Source organism: Sinocyclocheilus grahami, unplaced genomic scaffold (assembly GCF_001515645.1).
Source record: "Sinocyclocheilus grahami isolate Dianchi unplaced genomic scaffold, SAMN03320097.WGS_v1.1 scaffold614.1, whole genome shotgun sequence".
Taxonomy (NCBI): domain Eukaryota; kingdom Metazoa; phylum Chordata; class Actinopteri; order Cypriniformes; family Cyprinidae; genus Sinocyclocheilus; species Sinocyclocheilus grahami.
In genome coordinates this window covers 763,035-787,446 of record NW_015505793.1, presented here as the reverse complement: position 1 = coordinate 787,446, position 24,412 = coordinate 763,035, and the positions used below count along the sequence as shown (strand labels likewise).

General features: G+C 37.1%; 1 protein-coding gene across 1 annotated transcript in view; it reads left to right on the top strand.

Annotated features, from left to right (window-relative positions):
- LOC107557674 (AF4/FMR2 family member 2-like) overlaps window positions 1-24,412 on the top strand; it is a 233,432-nt gene that overhangs the window by 153,198 nt on the left and 55,822 nt on the right. Inside the window, exons 6-8 of the mRNA XM_016241161.1 lie at window positions 1,746-1,816; window positions 10,620-10,671; window positions 22,586-22,623. Of these exons, the coding sequence (XP_016096647.1) occupies window positions 1,746-1,816; window positions 10,620-10,671; window positions 22,586-22,623 (161 nt within the window). The remainder of the gene's footprint in view (window positions 1-1,745; window positions 1,817-10,619; window positions 10,672-22,585; window positions 22,624-24,412) is intronic.

The window sequence follows — 24,412 nt, the reverse complement described above, 5'->3', positions numbered from 1 at the left end:
GCTGGTCCCTATTGACTTCCATAGTATTTCATAGTATTGAGGTCAATGGGGACCAGCAACTGTTTGGTTACAAACATTCTACAGAACAAAATGAGAACCAGCAACCTGCTGACTTCCGTAGAATGTTGGTAACCAAACAGTTGCTGGTCCCCATTGACGTCCGTAGTATTTCATTCTAAGGAGGTCAATGAGGACAGTAGCTGTTTGGTTGCTCACATTCTATGGAAGTAAATGAGGACCAGAAACTGTTGACTTCCATTGAACATTGGTAACCAAACAGTTGCTTGTCCCAATTAAAGTCTGTAGTATTCCATACTATGGAGGTCAATGGGGACCAGTAACTGTTTGGTTACTCACATTCTATGGACGTAAATGGGGACCAGCAACTGTTGACTTCCATAGATTGTTGGTAACCAAACAGTTGCTGGTCCCCATTAACTTCCATAGTATTTCATAGTATAGTATTCTATACTGTTTTGTGCGGATCACTCCGCTGTGGCGACCCCAGATAAAAAGGCAGCAAGCCAAAGGAAGAGAGAGTGAGAGAGAGTATTCTATACTGTTTGGTTTACAACATTCTTCAAAATATCTTCTTTTGTGTTCAGCAGAAGAAAGAAACGCATACATGTTTGGAACAACTTGAGGGGGAGTGAATGATGACACGTTTTATTTTTGGGTCAGCTATCTCTTTAAATTACATCCACTTATGGATTCTCAAGTGGGCTTTATAATGTTGGTTAATTGGTTCTAGATGTTGACATTATGTAACACTTTTCAGTAAGTGTTGTTATCTCTTCAAGTCTCATAACCTCAGGCAGTAATGTTCCTCACTCTACCTCACCGATACCTCAAGACTAACATGGAGGATTCAGATATGCCATCTTATAAACCTTTAGCACTTGAATCTCTCCCACTTGGGCCACAATCATCCATTAGGCGGATAGTACAGGGGCTTTAATTTGAAGTTTACCGTGGTGAGGAGTCGTAAAACGGCACTTTTCCTCGACGGATCGGCCATTTTGTAACCTCCTTGCGAGTGCCGGTGATCAGTGGTGTAATTTACTTGGAGCCTGATATTAGTCACACTCAACTGGTGCTTTTCCCACAGTCTGTGAGAGCACACCAGAGAATATGGGCTAGTGTCAAACACAGACGGGGCCGCAAGCCAAGGATAGCCTCTACTAAATTAGATATTCTCTGGGATGTTGCTCCGCTCACACGTTCTGCTTGAGGATATTATTATGGTGTTATGTACCACTGTGGAATATTGGATTTATGAGTATCTATGTGTTTTATTTTGACCAGCACATTCCCTTAAGGCAACACACCACAGGCAAAGCCAATGTTTTTTTTTTTCATGCACGGTCAATTTTGAGATTTTAGGCTACTTCGCTTTTATAACTTGACTTCTTTCAGACTAGTGGAAATAAAACATGCACAGTTCAAGTGTTTATTTTATTGCACTTTATCTATTTGCTCTGTAGATTTAAATTACAATACATGTCTTTAAAGGAAGTTTTCTCAAATAGATTTTTCCCCATGCATTGAGCCAGAAATATCCTGCACTTACATACACTGATACACTGATATATAGATATAAAATTCACCTGATATACTACACACACACAATATATTTTGAAGAATGTTGGTAATCAAACTGTTGATGGTAACCACTGACTTCCATAGTGTTTTTTTCCACACTAAGTCAATGGCTACAAGCAACTCTTTTCCACATTCCATACCAGTTACCAACATTCTTCAAAATATCTTCTTTTGTGCTCAACAGAAACACATACCCATTTGGAACAAGTGAAGGGTGAGTAAATGATGACATAATTTAATTGTTGGGTGAACTATCTCTTTAAAAGGCTTATGAACTATGAAATTAAAATGCCATTGATAAGAAGTCGTTGCACTATATAAAAGCATCCTGTAAGATTCAGAACTCAAAACTTTCTCATTAGTCTAAAAACAGCTTATATTGAAGCCAGTCTGCCAAAACGACAGCTTGTGGAATGTGCCACTTTATAATATAATATAATAGTTATATTTATAATAGTGTGGCTAAATCCCGCCTCCGCAGAAGAAGATCAACGCCTGATTCTACATCACTGCCTGTTTAGCCCCGCCCACCAGGATTTTTAGAAAGATTGAAACTAAAAGACTGTGTTGTGCCGACTATATTGAATCTGACAGTAATGTCGCACCACACAAGTGTGAGTAACTGTTTTTATTATGTGGTCGCTATTGTTTTGCTTGTTATTGCAGATTGTTTGATATACTGAGTACTTATGCGTTTTTAACCTAAATCACAGCAGCGTCTGTATACTGTCAAACATACACAACTGTTTGCCAATCATAGCAATCTACAATCCACCATGCCTATTCAAACAGAGCATTGTGATGAGGGGGGGTCAAAACAGGACAGAAAATAGCATATTACTTCTAAATTGTGATATTTTTTTATGTAAAATGTTGATAACATTATAAGTGGACCCCAGAGAACAGTACAAAATAATAAAAATTCAGTTCATGGCGCCTTTAATGCCATTTCAGATCCAGAGACTGTGCATTGAGATATTTTATATATGTATTTAGAGAGAGTTTTCATTCAGCTGATTGTCATACAGTACACAAAAGCCTGTCTGATTACTCCTTCATTAAACAGGCACATTATACAGCATTCATCTCACATGAAGTCAACTCAGGGAGTCATCAAATTGTAATTGATTAGACTTAATTAGTCATCAGAAGGAAGGGGAGAGGAGAGCGGTAAGTGCTCTCTTCGTGATGGAAATGGGTGCAGATGCTCTTCAATGATGCTAAGATGCTCTGAACTGCTGCAGCCTCAAAGTCAGAGGTTCATCAGACAGCCTTCGCCAACATCCAGATCTGCATTAAGAGTTCAAACAGCATTGTGACAAACATTCTCAAACAAAGAAGAGGATGGACTAATTTTAAACCATTTGACACAACCATAGGAGAGAAAATCACAAGGAAGGTCTTAATAATACACTACGGTTCAAATGTCTGTGGTCAGTAATTGTACTTTTATTGAGCAAATGTGCATTAAACTGACCAACACTGGCAATAAAGGCAATAATCAATCATTTCTAATAAACACTGTTCTTTTAAACTTTCTATTTATCTAAAAATCCTGATACAAAACTGTATCATGGTTTCCATAAAAATATGAGGCGGCACAACAGTTTTCAACATTGATGATAAGAAATGTTTTCTGTACAGCAAATCAGCATATTAGAATGATATCTAAAGGATCTTTCGATACTTAAAACTGGATTAATGATGCTGAAAATTCAGCTTTGATCACAGGAATGAATTACATTTTAAAATATATTAAAATAGTTCTTTTAAATTGTAATAATATTTCACATTATTGCTGTTTTACTGTATTTTTGATCAAATAAATCCAGCCTTGGTGAGTATAAGAGGCTTCTTTCAAAAACATTAACAACACCTAAATCTACAACATCTCATTTGCCGATATTGATTTTTGATTTTCAGATTTATGTCTGTTTATTTCACAAACATCTGACATATAGTCGAAATTTAAATAAAACATAAATAAAAAGCCCTTCAGAGCTAATTGAGAATTAATAATTAAAACAGTCAATCTAAGTGAACTGTGGAAGAACTATTTTTGAGCAATGCAGTGTTCCTCTGCCACACAGTGTTACTTAAGAAAAGATATCTATTATTATTGATGATGTGACATAGTTAACTGGCTTGAACAAAGCATTGTAAGCATCCCCTCCGTATAAAGTACTCCTGATGTCTTCATGTCCAAGCATACATTTGAATTCACGGCATGCAAGGAGTTTCTTTTATCCCTTTTAGACAGCACTTCTGAAAGAGTGACATTCCCTCAGCGGTGTAGATAAACACAGACAACAGAATCCCTGCTCTTGAGGAGAAAAGAGAGGGAACCCAGACGTGAGGTAGGGGGAAGGTGCTTTTTCATCACAAACATTAACATAGACTCTTGATGTGACACTCCGGTCAACTCTGATCTGAGTAGGAAGTGGCTCCGGGCCAAGGTAAATAATCCGCTGGACAGAGTGAGACAGAACAGGGGAGGTTGTGTGAGGATGAATGGGACAGGCTGGAGGTGGAAGCAGCCCTCCAGAGCACTCGTCCATCAGGGGCTCCTTAATCAAAGTTTTCCTAGGGTGGACAACGGGAGGAGAGAGGGGTGTTGCCTTTGCACTTCGAACTGCTATGAGTGCTTTTCCACCCCCAACTGTTATTTATTTATTTCCAGTTTAATCTCAGCAGCCAAGATGGCAGTAATGCCTGTAATTAATTCTGAGTCATCTGTTTAGTAATTATTATTTTTATTATTTTCATACAATATTTTTACCTTGGGTGCAAGTTGAAAAAAAAAAGTTTAATATGGAATTTATTGATTTATTTATGCCCATACTACCTGACAGATATCATTAAAATAGGTGTCTTGAGAAATCAAAAGAAAGTTGTGTAAATGGCAAAAATAGTTGGGGGCGTGGCCTGTACTTTTTAAGCCAGTCAGACTCATTCTCTGATGGTTTATTGACGTTGGGTTGACATTTTGTTTGGAGGATTACAGGGTTGGACGATGAGGATTGGTATTATGGTAATGGTATTACCATAGTACTTTTTGTAAGTGAAGCCTGACATGTATGTGGCAGTTGGGTAGCAGTAGCAGAGTTTGGGACCTACTCTCTTGAGTCGCTTTTGAGATATGTGTGGTGTTGACAGAACTGGAGCGCTGCTGAGTCTCAGGGCAGTGCTGGCATGCTCTCGTGTTCCCAGAAAAAAACACAATGTGTTTATTTACTGCCGAGCAAGTGCAAATGCATTTTCATGTACTTGCCTGTGATTGAAACGGTGACTCGGTGTGGATTTTTTTTTTTTATAAGGCCTGGATTCATTATCAAAGGGGCTACAGTAAACAGCTTAACCAGGAGCAGGTTCCTCAGGGACCCTCAGGAAGTGATGGAAACGTTTTCTATCAGGCCTCGTAAGGAAAAGCATGTTTGCTGGAGCATGTGTGAATGTCAAGAAGAAATCCCCCTTTTTGTGCTTCACCCTCAGTGAATTAACAGTTTCTCTCTTTAAACAAGGTGCCGCTGTAAAGCTAACAGATAGGGGTCATTGTTCGTGTAAGGGGAGAGATTTTGTTTATTGTTCTATTAAGAGCTATACTACCCTCAAACTCAATATAAAATCCTGTCATAAACTTCCATTTATTTCCCTCTGTTAGCAATATTCATACATATATGCTCTTAGCTCTGCTAGATCAAAACCCCACTCCCTGTTCACCTCGAAATATTAATTCAAGTGCACCAATGTTGACACGGAGTACGAGGGTGACAGTCGCCCACCCTGTCGTTACCCGCACACACGATTCCTCTCGAGAGTGCTTCCCCTCCTCCCCCACATCGGGTTGCCTGCCAGCTCGCCAGAGAAAAGGCTTCTATTGTGGAGCTGTCAAAGCGCTAAGCTAAGTGGGCTAAGGGAAAGCTCTCCTTAACAAAGGAGCCTGTCACCATCAAACAACAACAAGACAAGAGAACCCAGAGGGACACTCTTAAATGACAATTTGGCACCTACGGTGGTCGCTGTAAAAAAATAACCAGAAACACATCTAATAATAGTAGTTATGGGGAGGGTGGAGGGTGTGGAGAATCGGGGGGAGTGAGGGGTTATTATAGAGGTGTGTGACTCAGTGAAATGGCAAAGTCTGGACCAGGAGAACTGGATCAGTACACTGTATTTAAGTGACAAGCTGTCCTGATGAATGATGTCACGGTGTCAAGAGGAAGGTCAGGGCATGGATTTGTTATAACCCCACCAGTCAAAGGTGTAGGTACTCTTCTGCCTGAAACTGTTTTGGATGGATTTTAAGGAAGAACTTGTTGCTGGATTTGCAAAGGTTTCCTGGCAAGGAAACATCGAAAGATCTTCTAGAGTTTTCTTTGTGTCACTAGAATGTAAACTAGATATTCTTGAGTGCACCTGCACATTTTAGTTATATCACATGCATTGGCTGAAGATGTTACACATGATTTGATATCCTCCTACTGAGTGAAATCATAGTCTGAAGTATAAATATCAGAGTCTGTGCCAATCATACACTGCAAGATTTGCTATGAATTTGGTCAACTGGTCAGACTGACAAAAAAACTGCAGAAAGGTTATGACTTTCAGCAACTAGTTTTGACTTGTTGTGGAACAAATCTGGGCAAAACTAGTGTATGCCAATGTTTACAAAACAAGGAATAATTTTGACCAATCCTGACCTACTGCAAGACAACCGCAAGGCTTTGTCTTTGCTGTGACACCAAATAGATAATCTAATAGTTTGAGGCAGTCCAAAAATCAGAACAAATTCATGTTCGACCTTAACTGGCTGTGCAAAGTTGTTTAGCATGCATCATAGAGACAGACTTACATGACTGAACACAAAAGACGTCTGAAGAGTGAAAGTTGGTCTGGTGGACTGATCAATCTATATTTCACCCATATTGGTCCAACCCATATTGGAATGAAGCAGAATTGTGATGTGTGGACAGTTGAACAGCTCACAACCAGTATGGCCAATTACTGTCCATTTCAGAAGCATCCTGATCCATCAATATATGGGGTGTCCAGCCCTGCTCCTAGAGAGACCCAGTGTCCTGCAGAATTTGGCTCCCAACAGATTTGCCTGGAAGATTTTAGTTATCCTGAAGATCTTGATTACCAGGTTTGGGTGTGTTTAATTTAGATTGGAGCTAAACTCTGCAGGACAGTGGCCCTCCAGGGTTTGGACTAACCATCCCTGATCAACGTAGTGAAAACTTGGTCATTCCATGTCCTTTCAGCAAGATGATAACCCCAAACACCTCAATCTTCTCTATATTTGGATGGCAATGGATGTGAAAGACTTTATAAGTCTTCAGGTCTCAATATCTGAAGTTATAAGCAACCAGACAGAAACAAAGTTACCCACAAGATCCCTAATTCTCTTGGAGTTATTGCAGAAGAGTCAGGCAAAAATACTAGCAAACATGTTTGTGACTGTTGTATTTGGCCAAGGGCAGTTTTCTCAGAAATACTTTTAATCTACTGGACTTAATAATTGAAGAACAGTCAGGAACTCACCTCACCTTCAAACAAGTCCAAATGAGGTACGTAGACCAAAAAAATAATAATAATTTACTGGACTTAAAACCCAATACATCCTTGAAATTTCTTGAGTGATGCCTGAAATTACTGTAAAGGTACAAGAGGTTTTTTATTATCGGGGAGATCTTTACTGCCACTGTCACCTTGTTGTTGTTCACTGGTATCTAGATCTTGAAGGCGGGGTATGTATTTTTTCTAAAACGCTTTAGAAAACTGAGTCGGGCCGAGTACCAAAACAAACTTGTAGCCAATCAGCAGTAAGGGGCGTGTCTACTCATGATGGGGAGGAGAGAGCGTTCAGTGCACAGGACAGACATTAGCCGAGCTGAGCGATGCTAGAAAGATAGAGATGGCAGATAAAAAACAAAAGAAGAAAACGTCTGCGGAACAAAAGAAGGCTTACGATAAGGCAAGAAGTAGGACCCGTGTAAATATCGGTTCAGCTTTCCAGCGCTGGAGAGAACTCAAGGTGCGGGAAGGCTTGCGATCGGACGCCGAGGTTGCTTTGCTTCACACGGAGCTAAACCATTCATGTTAAAACACAAAACACATTTAACCTGTATTACCATAGTAACACACATTGCTTTCACTTATTGATGACATCATACCCTCGGCCAGCTGGCACAGCAGATTCCACCATAATCGTTGCCTGGGTTGTGTACGTATGTGCGCAGTGGAGCTATTAAAATAGGGGTGAGACCCTTTTGGGGTAAGGGCGTGTTTGTTTTGGTGATTTGAAATATCAACATTGGCTACCAGAAATCACTTACCCCACCTTTAAGTTTTTGAAATTATTGTTAAATGTGCTTTACACAAAGTTGGAATTGAACTGAAAATCGCTATAAGGCTTTTGTGATCATAATTGGCATTTCTGTCAAGGTACGTGAATCTCCCTGGAATCTCCCTCCCATTTGCCTATCAGGTAGCTGGCAGGCAGCTATGGAGACAAGTAGCAGGCGCCTCACAATTTGCAGGATCCCTCTGCGCAACACGGCAAATTTTAGTAATGACCAGCGAGTGTTCCACTCTCACAATTAGGAGCATAGCTGCCATACAGCCCAGAGCCGACCTATGAGACCCCAGAGTTCAGAGCCCAGCAGTGATGTGGCACAAGTCTGCTACTTCAAACTACATGACCCGCTCTCTACAGAGTGTCTGCTCTGCCCTCCAAAAGATCTGTCCACTCTGCCTGAATATTATTGAAGCCGAGAACGGTGACAAAGACAGACCAATCTGACCGTGGTCTGAAATTACACCTTCAGTTTTAATCACCTGTTTCCAGTCCTTTTTTTAATTTAGTTGTCTTCTTTTAAATGGGGCACTATCTTTTATATAACCATTTATCATTTGTCAGCTTAACACATTGTTTTTAATCTCACTGTGAGTCTGATATGTTGCTTAATTGTGTTTTGAGTTGGTTTTAAATTCTATCCTAAACTCAGAGTATATTCACTTTTTTGATGACTTTTAGCTCCAATGGTTTCTTAGTAACAAACTGTGGAAATATGAATATGTGAACAGATTGTTTATGTGGGGGGGAAACAACAGAAAAATGGAGAATTAAGTACTTGGCTGAAATGTACACCAGAATTCTGGAACAAATTTGGTTCATAGCATTTTGGGTCCTTCAAACCCATTGAAGCTGTACAGTAATGAGTGGTGACACTGAGAAAAAGCACACCAGCTTTTTTTTTTTCCTTTTTCTCTTTTCATGTGCTAACAGTTATAAAGTTTAGAGGTTGTCTCTGGATACTTGTTTTTCTTAGGCTTGGTTTCACTTTAACAACCAGCTGTTCATTTAGACTAATTCCCAAGCTTTCTGCTGTGTTTTAAGCAATTAAAGGTATTTGAGTGAGATCACTTTGTTGTGAATATTATAACTAGAGCCACCTACTTCTGTGCTTTTATACAGTATGTACTGAGGCAGCAAAATCAATGCAGGCAAAGCCAAAAGAATCAATGACCTGATCATGAAGGCTGTTTCAAGAGCTTCGACATCCTGAACAACACCTTCCATCTACTCCATGGGGCTGTTATTGTACAGTGAAACATGTTTAGCAACAGGCATCATGTGCAGTGGAAGAGTTTTGGAGGGTTTTTTTCATGCTGCTGTCAAAGCTATTTGAGGCTTTAGCCATTATATCTGTTTATCTTGTGCCCTAAGTCCTTTTCCACCAATAAATTACCTTCCATATTTATGAATAAACCCTGGACCTGTGGATGGGAAAAGTAATGGCATGGCAATAGAATAGTTTTGCTTTTAAACTACCTCCTACATCTGGACAGATTTACTGTACATTAGGATGGTGCGTCAACACACAATGTCTGAGAACAACATGTTAGAGCACGGACATCCCATGTGAGTCAGCTTATCTGATTATCGTTTTGCCTAGATTTATACAGTAGTGATGAAAGATAACTTGACAGATCAAAACATCATTGAAGCTTAATGGAAAGTTTGTGTGTGTGTGTGTATATTATGTGTGTGTATATATAATATACACACACATAATATTAGCATGCATATTACTAGCATATTGGCTGTTTATTACTACTTATAAAGCACATATTAATGCCTTATTCCGCATGACCGTATTTTAGATCCTTTAATTCTACACCATACCTAAACATAAAAATGTTTATACTAACTATTAATAAGCAGCAAATTAGGAGTTTTGAGGCAAAAATTGTAGTTAACAGTTTGTTAATAGTGAGAATTGGTCCCCAAACTAAAGTGTGACCGAAATTAAATTTTTGGGTGAAGTATCCCTTTATACACAATTGCCCAAATCATTATTGAAGATTATTGGAAAGTTTGTGAAGTGTGAATTAAGTTTCCTTCTTTCCACAATCAATCAGGCTGGTTCATGGGAAGAACTCTTATTCCCTTTATTTGTCATGCTTCTCTGTATGTTTTTGTTCATGTTTATTCTTTGTTGTACTAAGCGTTTCACTGTGCTTTATATCTACAAACTAGATAATGTTCTTGATAATGTATGATCTAGAGACGTACATGAACTCTACCTGCAAATCATCTGTTAGCAGAAACTGTGCTTTCAGCACCTGGTTTCCTACGTAGGTCTTTCTCAGCATCTGTTAGATATTACCAGGGTAATGACTGGTAGTTTTGTTCAAAGTCCTTCTCAATCTACAGTCCTGCACGACAGCTTAGGTCATAGAAAACTAAAGCATAAACACATTTTGTTCTTAAAGGGCTTTTATTGTTTGAGTTTTAGGGGGACATTCGTCTGTTTGTCTTTATTTCATGGCTGTGGAGTGTTCTGCTGGCAATCAGGCCTTGAAAGAGTGTTGATACAGACATGTGGGTCAGCATCCTCTCTGGATGATGTCACTGCTTCTATCTATCTATCTGTCTGTCTGTCTGCATGTATGTATATACAGTACTTGATTGATGTGTCATTAAAACTTGGTTGTGTTTATTTTTGCAGAATGCTTGAGGATGACCTGAAAATCAGCAGTGATGAAGAGGACAATGAACAGGTAAATTATGCAGACAGATCAAGCTTTGGACAGTCTGAACTATCAAAAATATAGTTGAATTTCAGGACAAAATATAGTTTGAGCTTGATTCACAGTCTCACCCTGAGCAAACGCTGGATTATCAATATAATGAGCTTCCGTGTTGTGTATATATATATATATATATATATATATATATATATATATATATATATTTAATTTGAGTTGAAGACATTGTGTGCTCACGTGCTAGGGTCTAAAGTCTTATAAATAATTTAAAATATATATATCACAAAATTATATTGTGATTTACACTGTACGTACATATAGACATGAAGTTTGTTTAAAGTGTATGTCCAACACAAACACACATGTCTGTGTGTGTGTGTGTGTGTGTGTGCATGCGTGTGTGTGTGTGCGTGTGTGCGTTTGTGAGAGAGAGAGAGAGAGAGAGAGAGAGAGAGCTAGAGCTGAGTTGTAGCGGCATATATATTTTTGCCTCTTTCTCAAAGTGGCCACATAAACCCACTTTGTCTTAATTTGTCCCTATTTATTGCCATTAAAGGCCAAATACATAAAATACAAATTTAAATTAAATAAAATACCTTATGTAAAAGGAGACGAGAACATTATTCTTGAAATTTCACCAAGAATAATTACTCAATTAATTGGCAACACTTTCAGCTTGAGGAGCACTTTGCCCTACAACAGACCAGAGGTTGTAGGCCATTTTACCATATTAGCTACACAAATTAAAAGGCATATTTCAGATTAAATAGCAAATTAAGCTCAACGGGTTCGTCGGCATATGCATATGGGGCAAATATACAGCAGTTGTCTATAGACTTTTTTCTACAAAATGAGACACAAGTCAGCATTATTTTCTGTGGTAACTGTGCGTGTCAAAGGCAATGTATTAAGTTGAATTGAACTCACAATATTCTCTTAATATGGAGATGTCCTGTTGCCTTGTTCATTTTTGAAAGAATAAAGAAAATGACTGGATATTTTGAAAAATGACAAAAACAATTTTTTTTTTTTAAATGTCAAAGATCATCTATTAGAAGTTGATTAAAGTCACAGCATTTGAACAACTCAATAATAGTACATGCTCATACTATGTCCTTGAATACTTGAATATAATACAGTAAAGACTGTTAATTATGTCTCAGTTTACTTTTTAATTATCTAATGTCTTTTCTCAACCTTCAAATTTAAAAGGATTGTAGTAAATGGATGTACAAAAAGACATAATTTGTTATGGATCACTAGATAATGGGGTTTGAGCTGTTTGGGTCCAACAAGCAAAGCAACTTTTCATTAAATGTGTAAAATCCTGGATTAAAAAAATAAATAAAAAGGATTATCTCACAAATGAACCAAGCCCTGCAGGGATGATTCTAAACCCATAATACAAAATAAATACCACAGCACAAAATACTACTTCCACATAGGTTATAAATATAACAAAAAATTTTAATGAAAATAAAATAACATTTGACCATAAAACTGACCTGTTTTTCACCTAAATTGAAATAAAAATGCTAATAAAGGTCTGCGAGTAGCTCATCAAATAAACTACTTAAAGGGTTAGTTCACCCAAAAATGAACATTTTGTCATCATTTACTCACCATAATGCAATTAAAAAAAATTTTTTTTAAATGATGTAAGTCAATGGAACCCAAAATCGTTTTGGTTACCAATGAGTAAATGATGACAGAATTAGGGCTGGGCGATATGACGATATTATCGTATATCGACGATGTATCGTAAGTATCGCGATGTCAATGTCAACAGTCAGGTAACAGACGATTATCGACATTATTGGGGAAAAAATGACAAATGAGAAACCTAGTAAGTTGGAAAAAGTATTTTACATAGCCCCACTATACAGGTTTTTTTGCATGCAAGAATTAAATAATTTAGTAGGAGGCTTGGGAATCGAAAAGCTATTCCAATTTCAGAAATCAGATCAGATGCGGAAGGTCAGGAGTCAAATTAGCCTACTTTTTATAAAATTACATTTCGATTCTGCGTCTCGATTTCTGTATGCGCATTTATTGTGATTTAAAAAGATTCAACTGCAAGAAGACGAAATAGAACTCACTTCTGCACTCGCACGCTGTTTTCGTGCACACACACACAAAGCGCACGCACAAAAGCCGCCTCTTATATACGCGAACACTGGACTGAGCTCTCTTTCTCGTGTTCTTACACATTCAAATGGACAAATACACACAGAATTAAATCAAAATATCCCATAAATACAATCAGTTATGTCTTAAATTAAGCTAAGATATAGCACTATAAATTCCTAATTCATTTGCAACAAAACTATAAAGTTTTGCATAATGCAATTAAAAAAAATTTTTTTTAAATGATGTAAGTCAATGGAACCCAAAATCGTTTTGGTTACCAATGAGTAAATGATGACAGAATTAGGGCTGGGCGATATGACGATATTATCGTATATCGACGATGTATCGTAAGTATCGCGATGTCAATGTCAACAGTCAGGTAACAGACGATTATCGACATTATTGGGGAAAAAATGACAAATGAGAAACCTAGTAAGTTGGAAAAAGTATTTTACATAGCCCCACTATACAGGTTTTTTTGCATGCAAGAATTAAATAATTTAGTAGGAGGCTTGGGAATCGAAAAGCTATTCCAATTTCAGAAATCAGATCAGATGCGGAAGGTCAGGAGTCAAATTAGCCTACTTTTTATAAAATTACATTTCGATTCTGTTTCTGTATTTCTGTATGCGCATTTATTGTGATTTAAAAAGATTCAACTGCAAGAAGACGAAATAGAACTCACTTCTGCGCTGTTTTCGTGTTTTCGTGCACACACACACAAAGCGCACGCACAAAAGCCGCCTCTTATATACGCGAACACTGGACTGAGCTCTCTTTCTCGTGTTCTTACACATTCAAATGGACAAATACACACAGAATTAAATCAAAATATCCCATAAATACAATCAGTTATGTCTTAAATTAAGCTAAGATATAGCACTATAAATTCCTAATTCATTTGCAACAAAACTATAAAGTTTTGTTGCAAACGGATGAAGATATTAGTAGGCTTCTCAGCTCGCCCCTCAACATGCATGCGTTCGGAGTTTCGGCAGCCCAACACTGAATATTATATTGTGAGCGTTGTATTTTGATTAATAAAATAAAAATGTTAAAAATTACAATCTAAAAATTACATTTAAATTACCCTGCTTCTAATTAAATAAAGCAGTAATTTTTATTTCGTTAAAAACGGGCCAAAAGAGACCTCCGAACTAGTAGGCTACCAGAAAGGGGAAAAAAAAAAACTTAACGTTTTTGCTCAGAATTCATTTTTAATCCCTGCATGATTTTAGTCATTCATGATAAATATCAAATACGTTATAGCTTGACTACAAGTTTAAAAAACAACGCTGCAATTGTTATAATTAAGGAAATTAAACTTACCATCATGAAATGTATCTACACAGGCGATAATGCCAAAAAGAAAGAGAAACATTGCATATTTTATTCAAGACATTATTATATGACATCAACATGCATTTATCATTCTTACAATCACCGCCAGAATGTCCAACTTCACCATGATGAACTTCAAATTGGGTTCTCTTATTTTTCCTCAACAGTTCTCCTCACAAAACGAAATTCATTTCAAACACAAAGAACAGAATTCTTTTTATAAGAACAGAGTGGAAATTATTAGCAACACCAACATAACAGCAAAGCTAATGTTTTCTGTTAGTTTAAGCACAAACTAAGAAAAGTAAAACCAAACTTTGTGGCAATGATTAAGACCAAATTGACCATGGTGTGTGTTTATGGTGCGTGTCGGCAATGTTGTCTCGGGGGGGGCGGGGCGTGGTGGAGGTGGGACTTAGGTAGACGATATTATCGGATATCGCGATATTTTTAAAGGTGATTATCGATAAGATATTTTTGACATATTGCCCAGCCCTAGACAGAATATACATTTTCAGGTGGACATTTACATGGTTTTATGTTGAGATTTGTAACAGATTTCTGCATAACTTACAACTGAACAGTTGACGAATTCAGACGAGTTCAGACTACACTGCTGTTTTTGTTTTGCCGTAAAAAGGTTTTTATCCTCGTTTCTGTTGTGAATTGAATATTTAAGGTCTGACATAGCACACGTTGATCATGTTTGAAATGGCTTTGGCCCTGTGTTGATGTTAACAGGCGCTGTGCTAAACCATTCCGTCACACTGGCTTTTTGGAAAAGCTAATGTAATCCGAATCACAATAGTGATGCCCACTCTCACACGCCCCCCTAATAAAACCCTCCTCCTCCTCCTGTCTCTCACATACATAGCCTTAAAGCAAGTGCCCCAAAACTCCTTACACTCATGATGGAGGCGACCTGACATTCATAAGAGTTCACTAGCACGTGTTCTTGTGTGTATGCTAGCATTTGTATGTCCCTGGCCACGTGTTGGTTTACCTACACACGCCACCGCCAGCAGCAACGGCCCCCAACCATGTTGCCTAGCAACATCCATCTGCGAGCAGCCTGGAATGAGCCCAAATTCCCCACTGAGAGGGAAACAGCAATAAGAGGGCCTGTGACAGATGATCTGAGTTGTTTCATCTAATACACTGTGAAGATCACTGGCTCCCTCCCTGAATGATAAATGGACTGTACACAGATCAATGGCTGCAGTATTAAACCCAAAACCTGCGTCTCTGCTTCTGCAGCTGCCCAGGTAGCGGTAACCCGGCACTGTGTTCATCTGTAGTGCTGGATATCTCAATATATCCCTATTTACCTTGAGAGATTTGATTCTGAAAGTAGCGCTTATGGGCCAGTAAAGCACTCTGTGATGCATTTACTACAGCCGAAGGAGTCACTGTGACAAACATACAGCTCAGACCTAATAAACAGCGTGCTGTCATAGAGGAACGTGCAGATTAGCTCAGGAAAGGAATCTCATTGAGTGAAGAGATTGTTTTATATTAGGCTAGGGCACTTAGTGATAGTCAGTAGAGGATTTCATTGACAGGCCTTACATAATATAATTTTTCCAAGTCAAATGAAATTATAATTTATAGTCAATGCTTAAATTTTGTTTACTGTTTGCACTGTTTTACCAGTAATCTGCTGAACGTTAATTCATCAACATATTTCATGCTCAACAAGTTTAAATGACAGAATTTACTAACAAATACTATGATTTGGGGTATTTTTTTGCTTTGTTTTGTTTTACTTCAAATACACTAGGTAAATGTCTTAATACATGAATGTTTATTTAAAGTACCAGTCCTTATGGTACGATATCATCACTGTACTAAGGTATTTATTAATTGCTTGATACAATGTAATGAATCTCACAAAGCCTGTCAAATGCCTAAGTCATTTAACTATGTAAGTAAATAAATAAATAACATTTTGCATAAATATATTGAAGCCTGTCTTGTCTTGTTTGGAACATTTACATGGTTTTATGTTGAGATTTGTAACAGATTTCTGCATAACTTACAACTGAACAGTTGACGAATTCAGACGAATTCAGACTACACTGCTGTTTTTGTTTTGCCGTAAAAAGGTTTTTATCCTCGTTTCTGTTGTGAATTGAATATTTAAGGTCTGACATAGCACACGTTGATCATGTTTGAAATGGCTTTGGCCCTGTGTTGATTTTAACAGGCGCTGTGCTAAACCATTCCGTCACACTGGCTTTTTGGAAAAGCTAATTTAATCCGAATCACAATAGTGATGCCCACTCTCACACGCCCCCCTAATAAAACCCTCCTCCTCCTCCTGTCTCTCACATACATAGCCTTAAAGCAAGTGCCCAAAAACTCCTTACACTCATGATGGAGGCGACCTGACATTCATAAGAGTTCACTAGCACGTGTTCTTGTGTGTATGCTAGCATTTGTATGTCCCTGGCCACGTGTTGGTTTACCTACACACGCCACCGCCAGCAGCAACGGCCCCCAACCATGTTGCCTAGCAACATCCATCTGCGAGCAGCCTGGAATGAGCCCAAATTCCCCACTGAGAGGGAAACAGCAATAAGAGGGCCTGTGACAGATGATCTGAGTTGTTTCATCTAATACACTGTGAAGATCACTGGCTCCCTCCCTGAATGATAAATGGACTGTACACAGATCAATGGCTGCAGTATTAAACCCAAAACCTGCGTCTCTGCTTCTGCAGCTGCCCAGGTAGCGGTAACCCGGCACTGTGTTCATCTGTAGTGCTGGATATCTCAATATATCCCTATTTACCTTGAGAGATTTGATTCTGAAAGTAGCGCTTATGGGCCAGTAAAGCACTCTGTGATGCATTTACTACAGCCGAAGGAGTCACTGTGACAAACATACAGCTCAGACCTAATAAACAGCGTGCTGTCATAGAGGAACGTGCAGATTAGCTCAGGAAAGGAATCTCATTGAGTGAAGAGATTGTTTTATATTAGGCTAGGGCACTTAGTGATAGTCAGTAGAGGATTTCATTGACAGGCCTTACATAATATAATTTTTCCAAGTCAAATGAAATTATAATTTATAGTCAATGCTTAAATTTTGTTTACTGTTTGTACTGTTTTACCAGTAATCTGCTGAACGTTAATTCATCAACATATTTCATGCTCAACAAGTTTAAATGACAGAATTTACTAACAAATACTATGATTTGGGGTATTTTTTTGCTTTGTTTTGTTTTACTTCAAATACACTAGGTAAATGTCTCAATACATGAATGTTTATTTAAAGTACCAGTCCTTATGGTACGATATCATCACTGTACTAAGGTATTTATTAATTGCTTGATACAATGTAATGAATCTCACAAAGCCTGTCAAATGCCTAAGTCATTTAACTATGTAAGTAAATAAATAAATAACATTTTGCATAAATACATTGAAGCCTGTCTTGTCTTGTTTGGATTTGTCTTGTCTTGTCTTGTCTTGTTTTGTTTTGTTTTGTTTTGTTTTGTTTTGTTTTGTTTTGTTTTGTTTTGTTTTGTTTTGTTTGGATTTGTCTTGTCTTGTTTTGTTTTGTTTTGTTTGGATTTGTCTTGTCTGAACCAAGCCCTGCAGGGATGATTCTAAACCCATAATACAAAATAAATACCACAGCACAAAATACTACTTCCACATAGGTTATAAATATAACAAAAAATTTTAATGAAAATAAAATAACATTTGACCATAAAACTGACCTGTTTTTCACCTAAATTGAAATAAAAATGCTAATAAAGGTCTGCGAGTAGCTCATCAAATAAACTACTTAAAGGGTTAGTTCACCCAAAAATGAACATTTTGTCATCATTTACTCACCATAATGCAATTAAAAAAAATTTTTTTTAAATGATGTAAGTCAATGGAACCCAAAATCGTTTTGGTTACCAATGAGTAAATGATGACAGAATTAGGGCTGGGCGATATGACGATATTATCGTATATCGACGATGTATCGTAAGTATCGCGATGTCAATGTCAACAGTCAGGTAACAGACGATTATCGACATTATTGGGGAAAAAATGACAAATGAGAAACCTAGTAAGTTGGAAAAAGTATTTTACATAGCCCCACTATACAGGTTTTTTTGCATGCAAGAATTAAATAATTTAGTAGGAGGCTTGGGAATCGAAAAGCTATTCCAATTTCAGAAATCAGATCAGATGCGGAAGGTCAGGAGTCAAATTAGCCTACTTTTTATAAAATTACATTTCGATTCTGCGTCTCGATTTCTGTATGCGCATTTATTGTGATTTAAAAAGATTCAACTGCAAGAAGACGAAATAGAACTCACTTCTGCACTCGCACGCTGTTTTCGTGCACACACACACAAAGCGCACGCACAAAAGCCGCCTCTTATATACGCGAACACTGGACTGAGCTCTCTTTCTCGTGTTCTTACACATTCAAATGGACAAATACACACAGAATTAAATCAAAATATCCCATAAATACAATCAGTTATGTCTTAAATTAAGCTAAGATATAGCACTATAAATTCCTAATTCATTTGCAACAAAACTATAAAGTTTTGTTGCAAACGGATGAAGATATTAGTAGGCTTCTCAGCTCGCCCCTCAACATGCATGCGTTCGGAGTTTCGGCAGCCCAACACTGAATATTATATTGTGAGCGTTGTATTTTGATTAATAAAATAAAAATGTTAAAAATTACAATCTAAAAATTACATTTAAATTACCCTGCTTCTAATTAAATAAAGCAGTAATTTTTATTTCGTTAAAAACGGGTCAAAAGAGACCTCCGAACTAGTAGGCTACCAGAAAGGGGGAAAAAAAACCTTAACGTTTTTGCTCAGAATTCATTTTTAATCCCTGCATGATTTTAGTCATTCATGATAAATATCAAATACGTTATAGCTTGACTACAAGTTTAAAAAACAACGCTGCAATTGTTATAATTAAGGAAATTAAACTTACCATCATGAAATGTATCTACACAGGCGATAATGCCAAAAAGAAAGAGAAACATTGCATATTTTATTCAAGACATTATTATATGACATCAACATGCATTTATCATTCTTACAATCACCGCCAGAATGTCCAACTTCACCATGATGAACTTCAAATTGGGTTCTCTTATTTTTCCTCAACAGTTCTCCTCACAAAACGAAATTCATTTCAAACACAAAGAACAGAATTCTTTTTATAAGAACAGAGTGGAAATTATTAGCAACACCAACATAACAGCAAAGCTAATGTTTTCTGTTAGTTTAAGCACAAACTAAGAAAAGTAAAACCAAACTTTGTGGCAATGATTAAGACCAAATTGACCATGGTGTGTGTTTATGGTGCGTGTCGGCAATGTTGTCTCGGGGGGGGCGGGGCGTGGTGGAGGTGGGACTTAGGTAGACGATATTATCGGATATCGCGATATTTTTAAAGGTGATTATCGATAAGATATTTTTGACATATTGCCCAGCCCTAGACAGAATATACATTTTCAGGTGGACATTTACATGGTTTTATGTTGAGATTTGTAACAGATTTCTGCATAACTTACAACTGAACAGTTGACGAATTCAGACGAGTTCAGACTACACTGCTGTTTTTGTTTTGCCGTAAAAAGGTTTTTATCCTCGTTTCTGTTGTGAATTGAATATTTAAGGTCTGACATAGCACACGTTGATCATGTTTGAAATGGCTTTGGCCCTGTGTTGATGTTAACAGGCGCTGTGCTAAACCATTCCGTCACACTGGCTTTTTGGAAAAGCTAATTTAATCCGAATCACAATAGTGATGCCCACTCTCACACGCCCCCCTAATAAAACCCTCCTCCTCCTCCTGTCTCTCACATACATAGCCTTAAAGCAAGTGCCCAAAAACTCCTTACACTCATGATGGAGGCGACCTGACATTCATAAGAGTTCACTAGCACGTGTTCTTGTGTGTATGCTAGCATTTGTATGTCCCTGGCCACGTGTTGGTTTACCTACACACGCCACCGCCAGCAGCAACGGCCCCCAACCATGTTGCCTAGCAACATCCATCTGCGAGCAGCCTGGAATGAGCCCAAATTCCCCACTGAGAGGGAAACAGCAATAAGAGGGCCTGTGACAGATGATCTGAGTTGTTTCATCTAATACACTGTGAAGATCACTGGCTCCCTCCCTGAATGATAAATGGACTGTACACAGATCAATGGCTGCAGTATTAAACCCAAAACCTGCGTCTCTGCTTCTGCAGCTGCCCAGGTAGCGGTAACCCGGCACTGTGTTCATCTGTAGTGCTGGATATCTCAATATATCCCTATTTACCTTGAGAGATTTGATTCTGAAAGTAGCGCTTATGGGCCAGTAAAGCACTCTTTTACTACATTACTACAGCCGAAGGAGTCACTGTGACAAACATACAGCTCAGACCTAATAAACAGCGTGCTGTCATAGACAGATTAGCTGATTAGCTCAGGAAAGGAATCTCATTGAGTGAAGAGATTGTTTTATATTAGGCTAGGGCACTTAGTGATAGTCAGTAGAGGATTTCATTGACAGGCCTTACATAATATAATTTTTCCAAGTCAAATGAAATTATAATTTATAGTCAATGCTTAAATTTTGTTTACTGTTTGTACTGTTTTACCAGTAATCTGCTGAACGTTAATTCATCAACATATTTCATGCTCAACAAGTTTAAATGACAGAATTTACTAACAAATACTATGATTTGGGGTATTTTTTTGCTTTGTTTTGTTTTACTTCAAATACACTAGGTAAATGTCTTAATACATGAATGTTTATTTAAAGTACCAGTCCTTATGGTACGATATCATCACTGTACTAAGGTATTTATTAATTGCTTGATACAATGTAATGAATCTCACAAAGCCTGTCAAATGCCTAAGTCATTTAACTATGTAAGTAAATAAATAAATAACATTTTGCATAAATACATTGAAGCCTGTCTTGTCTTGTTTGGATTTGTCTTGTCTTGTCTTGTCTTGTTTTGTTTTGTTTTGTTTTGTTTTGTTTTGTTTGGATTTGTCTTGTCTTGTTTTGTTTTGTTTTGTTTGGATTTGTCTTGTCTTGTTTTGTTTTGTTTTGTTTGGATTTGTCTTGTCTTGTCTTGTCTTGATTTGTCTTGTCTTGTCTTGTCTTGTCTTGTCTTGTCTTGTTTTGTTTTGTCTCGTCTTGTCTTGTCTTGTCTTGTTTTGTTTTGTTTTGTCTCGTCTTGTCTTGTCTTATTTTGTTTTGTTTGGATTTGTCTTGTCTTGTTTTGTTTTGTTTTGTTTGGATTTGTCTTGTCTTGTCTTGTCTTGATTTGTCTTGTCTTGTCTTGTCTTGTCTTGTCTTGTCTTGTTTTGTTTTGTCTCGTCTTGTCTTGTCTTGTTTTGTTTTGTTTGGATTTGTCTTGTCTTGTTTGGATTTGTCTCGTCTTGTCTCGTCTCGTCTCGTCTCGTCTCGTCTCGTCTCGTCTCGTTTTGTTTTGTTTTGTTTTGTTTTGTCTCGTCTCGTCTCGTCTCGTCTCGTTTGTTTTGTTTTGTTTTGTTTTGTTTTGTTTTGTTTTGTTTTGTTTTGTTTTGTTTTGTTTTGTTTGGATTTGTCTTGTCTTGTCTTGTTTTGTTTGGATTTGTCTTGTCTTGTCTTGTTTTGTTTTGTCTCGTCTTGTCTTGTCTTGTTTTGTTTTGTTTTGTCTTGTCTCGTCTTGTCTTGTTTTGTTTTGTCTCATCTTGTCTTGTCTTGTTTTTTCTCGTCTTGTCTTGTCTTGTTTTGTCTCGTCTCGTCTCGTCTCGTCTCGTCTTGTTTTGTCTTGTCTCGTCTTGTCTTGTCTTGTCTTGTCTTGTTTTGTTTTGTCTTGTCTTTGTTTGGTTTGGTTGTTTTGATTGGCTTTGCTTTTTACAATGATTGGAATTACATGGAAATTACCAAGTTGAATAGTGAAAAAAATTCAAACAGAAACATTTTTACATCCATTACAATCCTAATTGGTACTAAACATCCTTTTTTATGTTTATTTTCATGTTTTTATTAGATCCATCTATATGTGCTCTATATATCCTATATGGGTTGCCAGGGGTAATACTAGTTAATTGACTGTATTTGTTTTACTACTGCTTAGAAAGCCCTAGGAAACACTATAGAATCTTATGAGCAACATGAATTACCGAACACTGCTGTGAACTCAAGAAATCACAGGAATTTACAAATGCTCTCCCTGAATAGAATCTCCATCCTAGAAAATCAATATAAATTTCCTCAAGCAACACTGATCTACTGTTTCTGGTCATGCTTAACTGTTCTCTCTAAGTACTTTCACATAGACATAGAGCAAGTGAGTCCATAAGGGGAAACCAGCAAACACTCAGACATTGTGATCTGTCTATTTTGCTGTGTTTGGATGTTTTCTGCTCTCTCTTTCTTTCTCTGCATGCTATCAACCTTTAATCTGATGGGCTGTTGTCTTATTCACAGGCCTCTGAGAAGCCCAAGCCCAGGAGCGCTCCTCTCAAGTAAGTGACTAATCAAGTCCAATTCATCTCTTATTGTGTGCTGCTGCTGGTGTGGCTGCTGGGTAAACAGCAGGTTATTTGTAGAGACGGAGCACAGGAAGTAATCGCTTGCATAAAGTGCTGCGGATGCTGATGTGGATGACATAACACCTTACATCATTCAGAATCTCACTTTCCACATGACTTATTATATTTACATAATTTGTTGATTTTGTTTTTCTTACGGTTACCTATATTAAAGCATAAAGCGTACTGCAATATTAATTTATTGTAGTAAGCTTTAATATTAATTTATTATCATTAACTTATTTTTTATGCTTCACTCTATATTATTTCTTGCTAAACATTCTTCTTTGCTCAGAAATACACTACAGGTACGTTTGGAATAAGTATCTTATGCTCATGCTCAAAGCTGCATTTATTTGATCAAAAATAGAGAAAAATAATAGTTTGAAATATTTTTACAATTTAAAATACTTATTATATATATATATACACATGATTCTTTGGTTGTTAATTAGTATTATTTAGTAATAATAATAATAATAATAATAATAATAATGATTCTTACTGTCTTCACATATTTTGTAATAATAATAATTATTATTATTGTCATTATTATTATTGTTGTTGTTGTTATTTTATTATTATTTTTATTATTTATTATTTAATTAATACAACTTAATCAATCCTTTCTGAATAAAAATACACATTTTAAATGATAATTTATCAGTTTCCAAAACATACTGTATTTAGCAGAAAAAAATTTTTTTTTTCAACATTGATAGAGAAATGTCCAAACAGCATATTAGCATATTCAAAAACATTATATAAAAAAATAATAATAATAATTTCAATTATTTTGACATTTTGATAAGTAGTGTACGTCAAATTATGTATGTTTATTATACTTTGTGAAGGCTGTTTCATATAATGCCTGTTTATTTGTTGGCTTCCAAAAGCCCAATGCTGTTTGTAATGTAGATCTTCTAATTATTTTGATTCCCATCTTCTCCCGGGATTACATTCGTCCACTAGCTTTAGTCAAGGACACGCTTCCATAGCATTATGGTGCTCCTGCATTTATTTCCATCAGCATTTTATCTGTAGTGGTGGTCCTGATGGCTTGGGATTGGGAACAGGAGGTGCAAATGGGGCCTCATTAAGGAGACAGAGAGAAAGCATGGCCTGCAGCCGTGTTCCCGCAGTGGGAATCTGGGACTGGGGCTTTGTTTGTGCTGCGCTGTAGTAGGTGTGGGGTTGAGAGCCAAAGGCTCTAGGCTCCGAGTGAGGGGCAGGGGTTTGTCCCAGCTGCAGTTAGTGAGGTGAGAGGAGCGGGGGATTGTGGGTGCTGGTTTAGCCTGGTTACAGTAATAGTGGTTAAGTGCATTGAGTGGATTTGTTCAGGAAGTTTCAAATGTGACTATTCTAGTGGAAGCAGAAGAAGCCAGTATTTATTGCTTTTATGCTTTTATATCTATTGTTATTAAACAGTGGTACCAAAGATGTAAAAAATGTTCAATAAATTGATAAATGTATTATTCATTAGTATTAATTATATATTTTTGTATATGTTCTGGGGGAAAAATGTGAGTGGTGTTCGCTATGATTTACAGAGCATTGCTATGTTGTTGCTAAGGTTCTTTGAGTGTTTTTTTTTTATCAAGTAATATAATTTTTGATTAAAATACAATTTTGTGTATAATGTATTAAACATTAAGTTAATTATTAATTAATCTTTAATCTTTTTTTAATGTAAGGGTTTTTATTCAGTGGATTTTGTATGTCC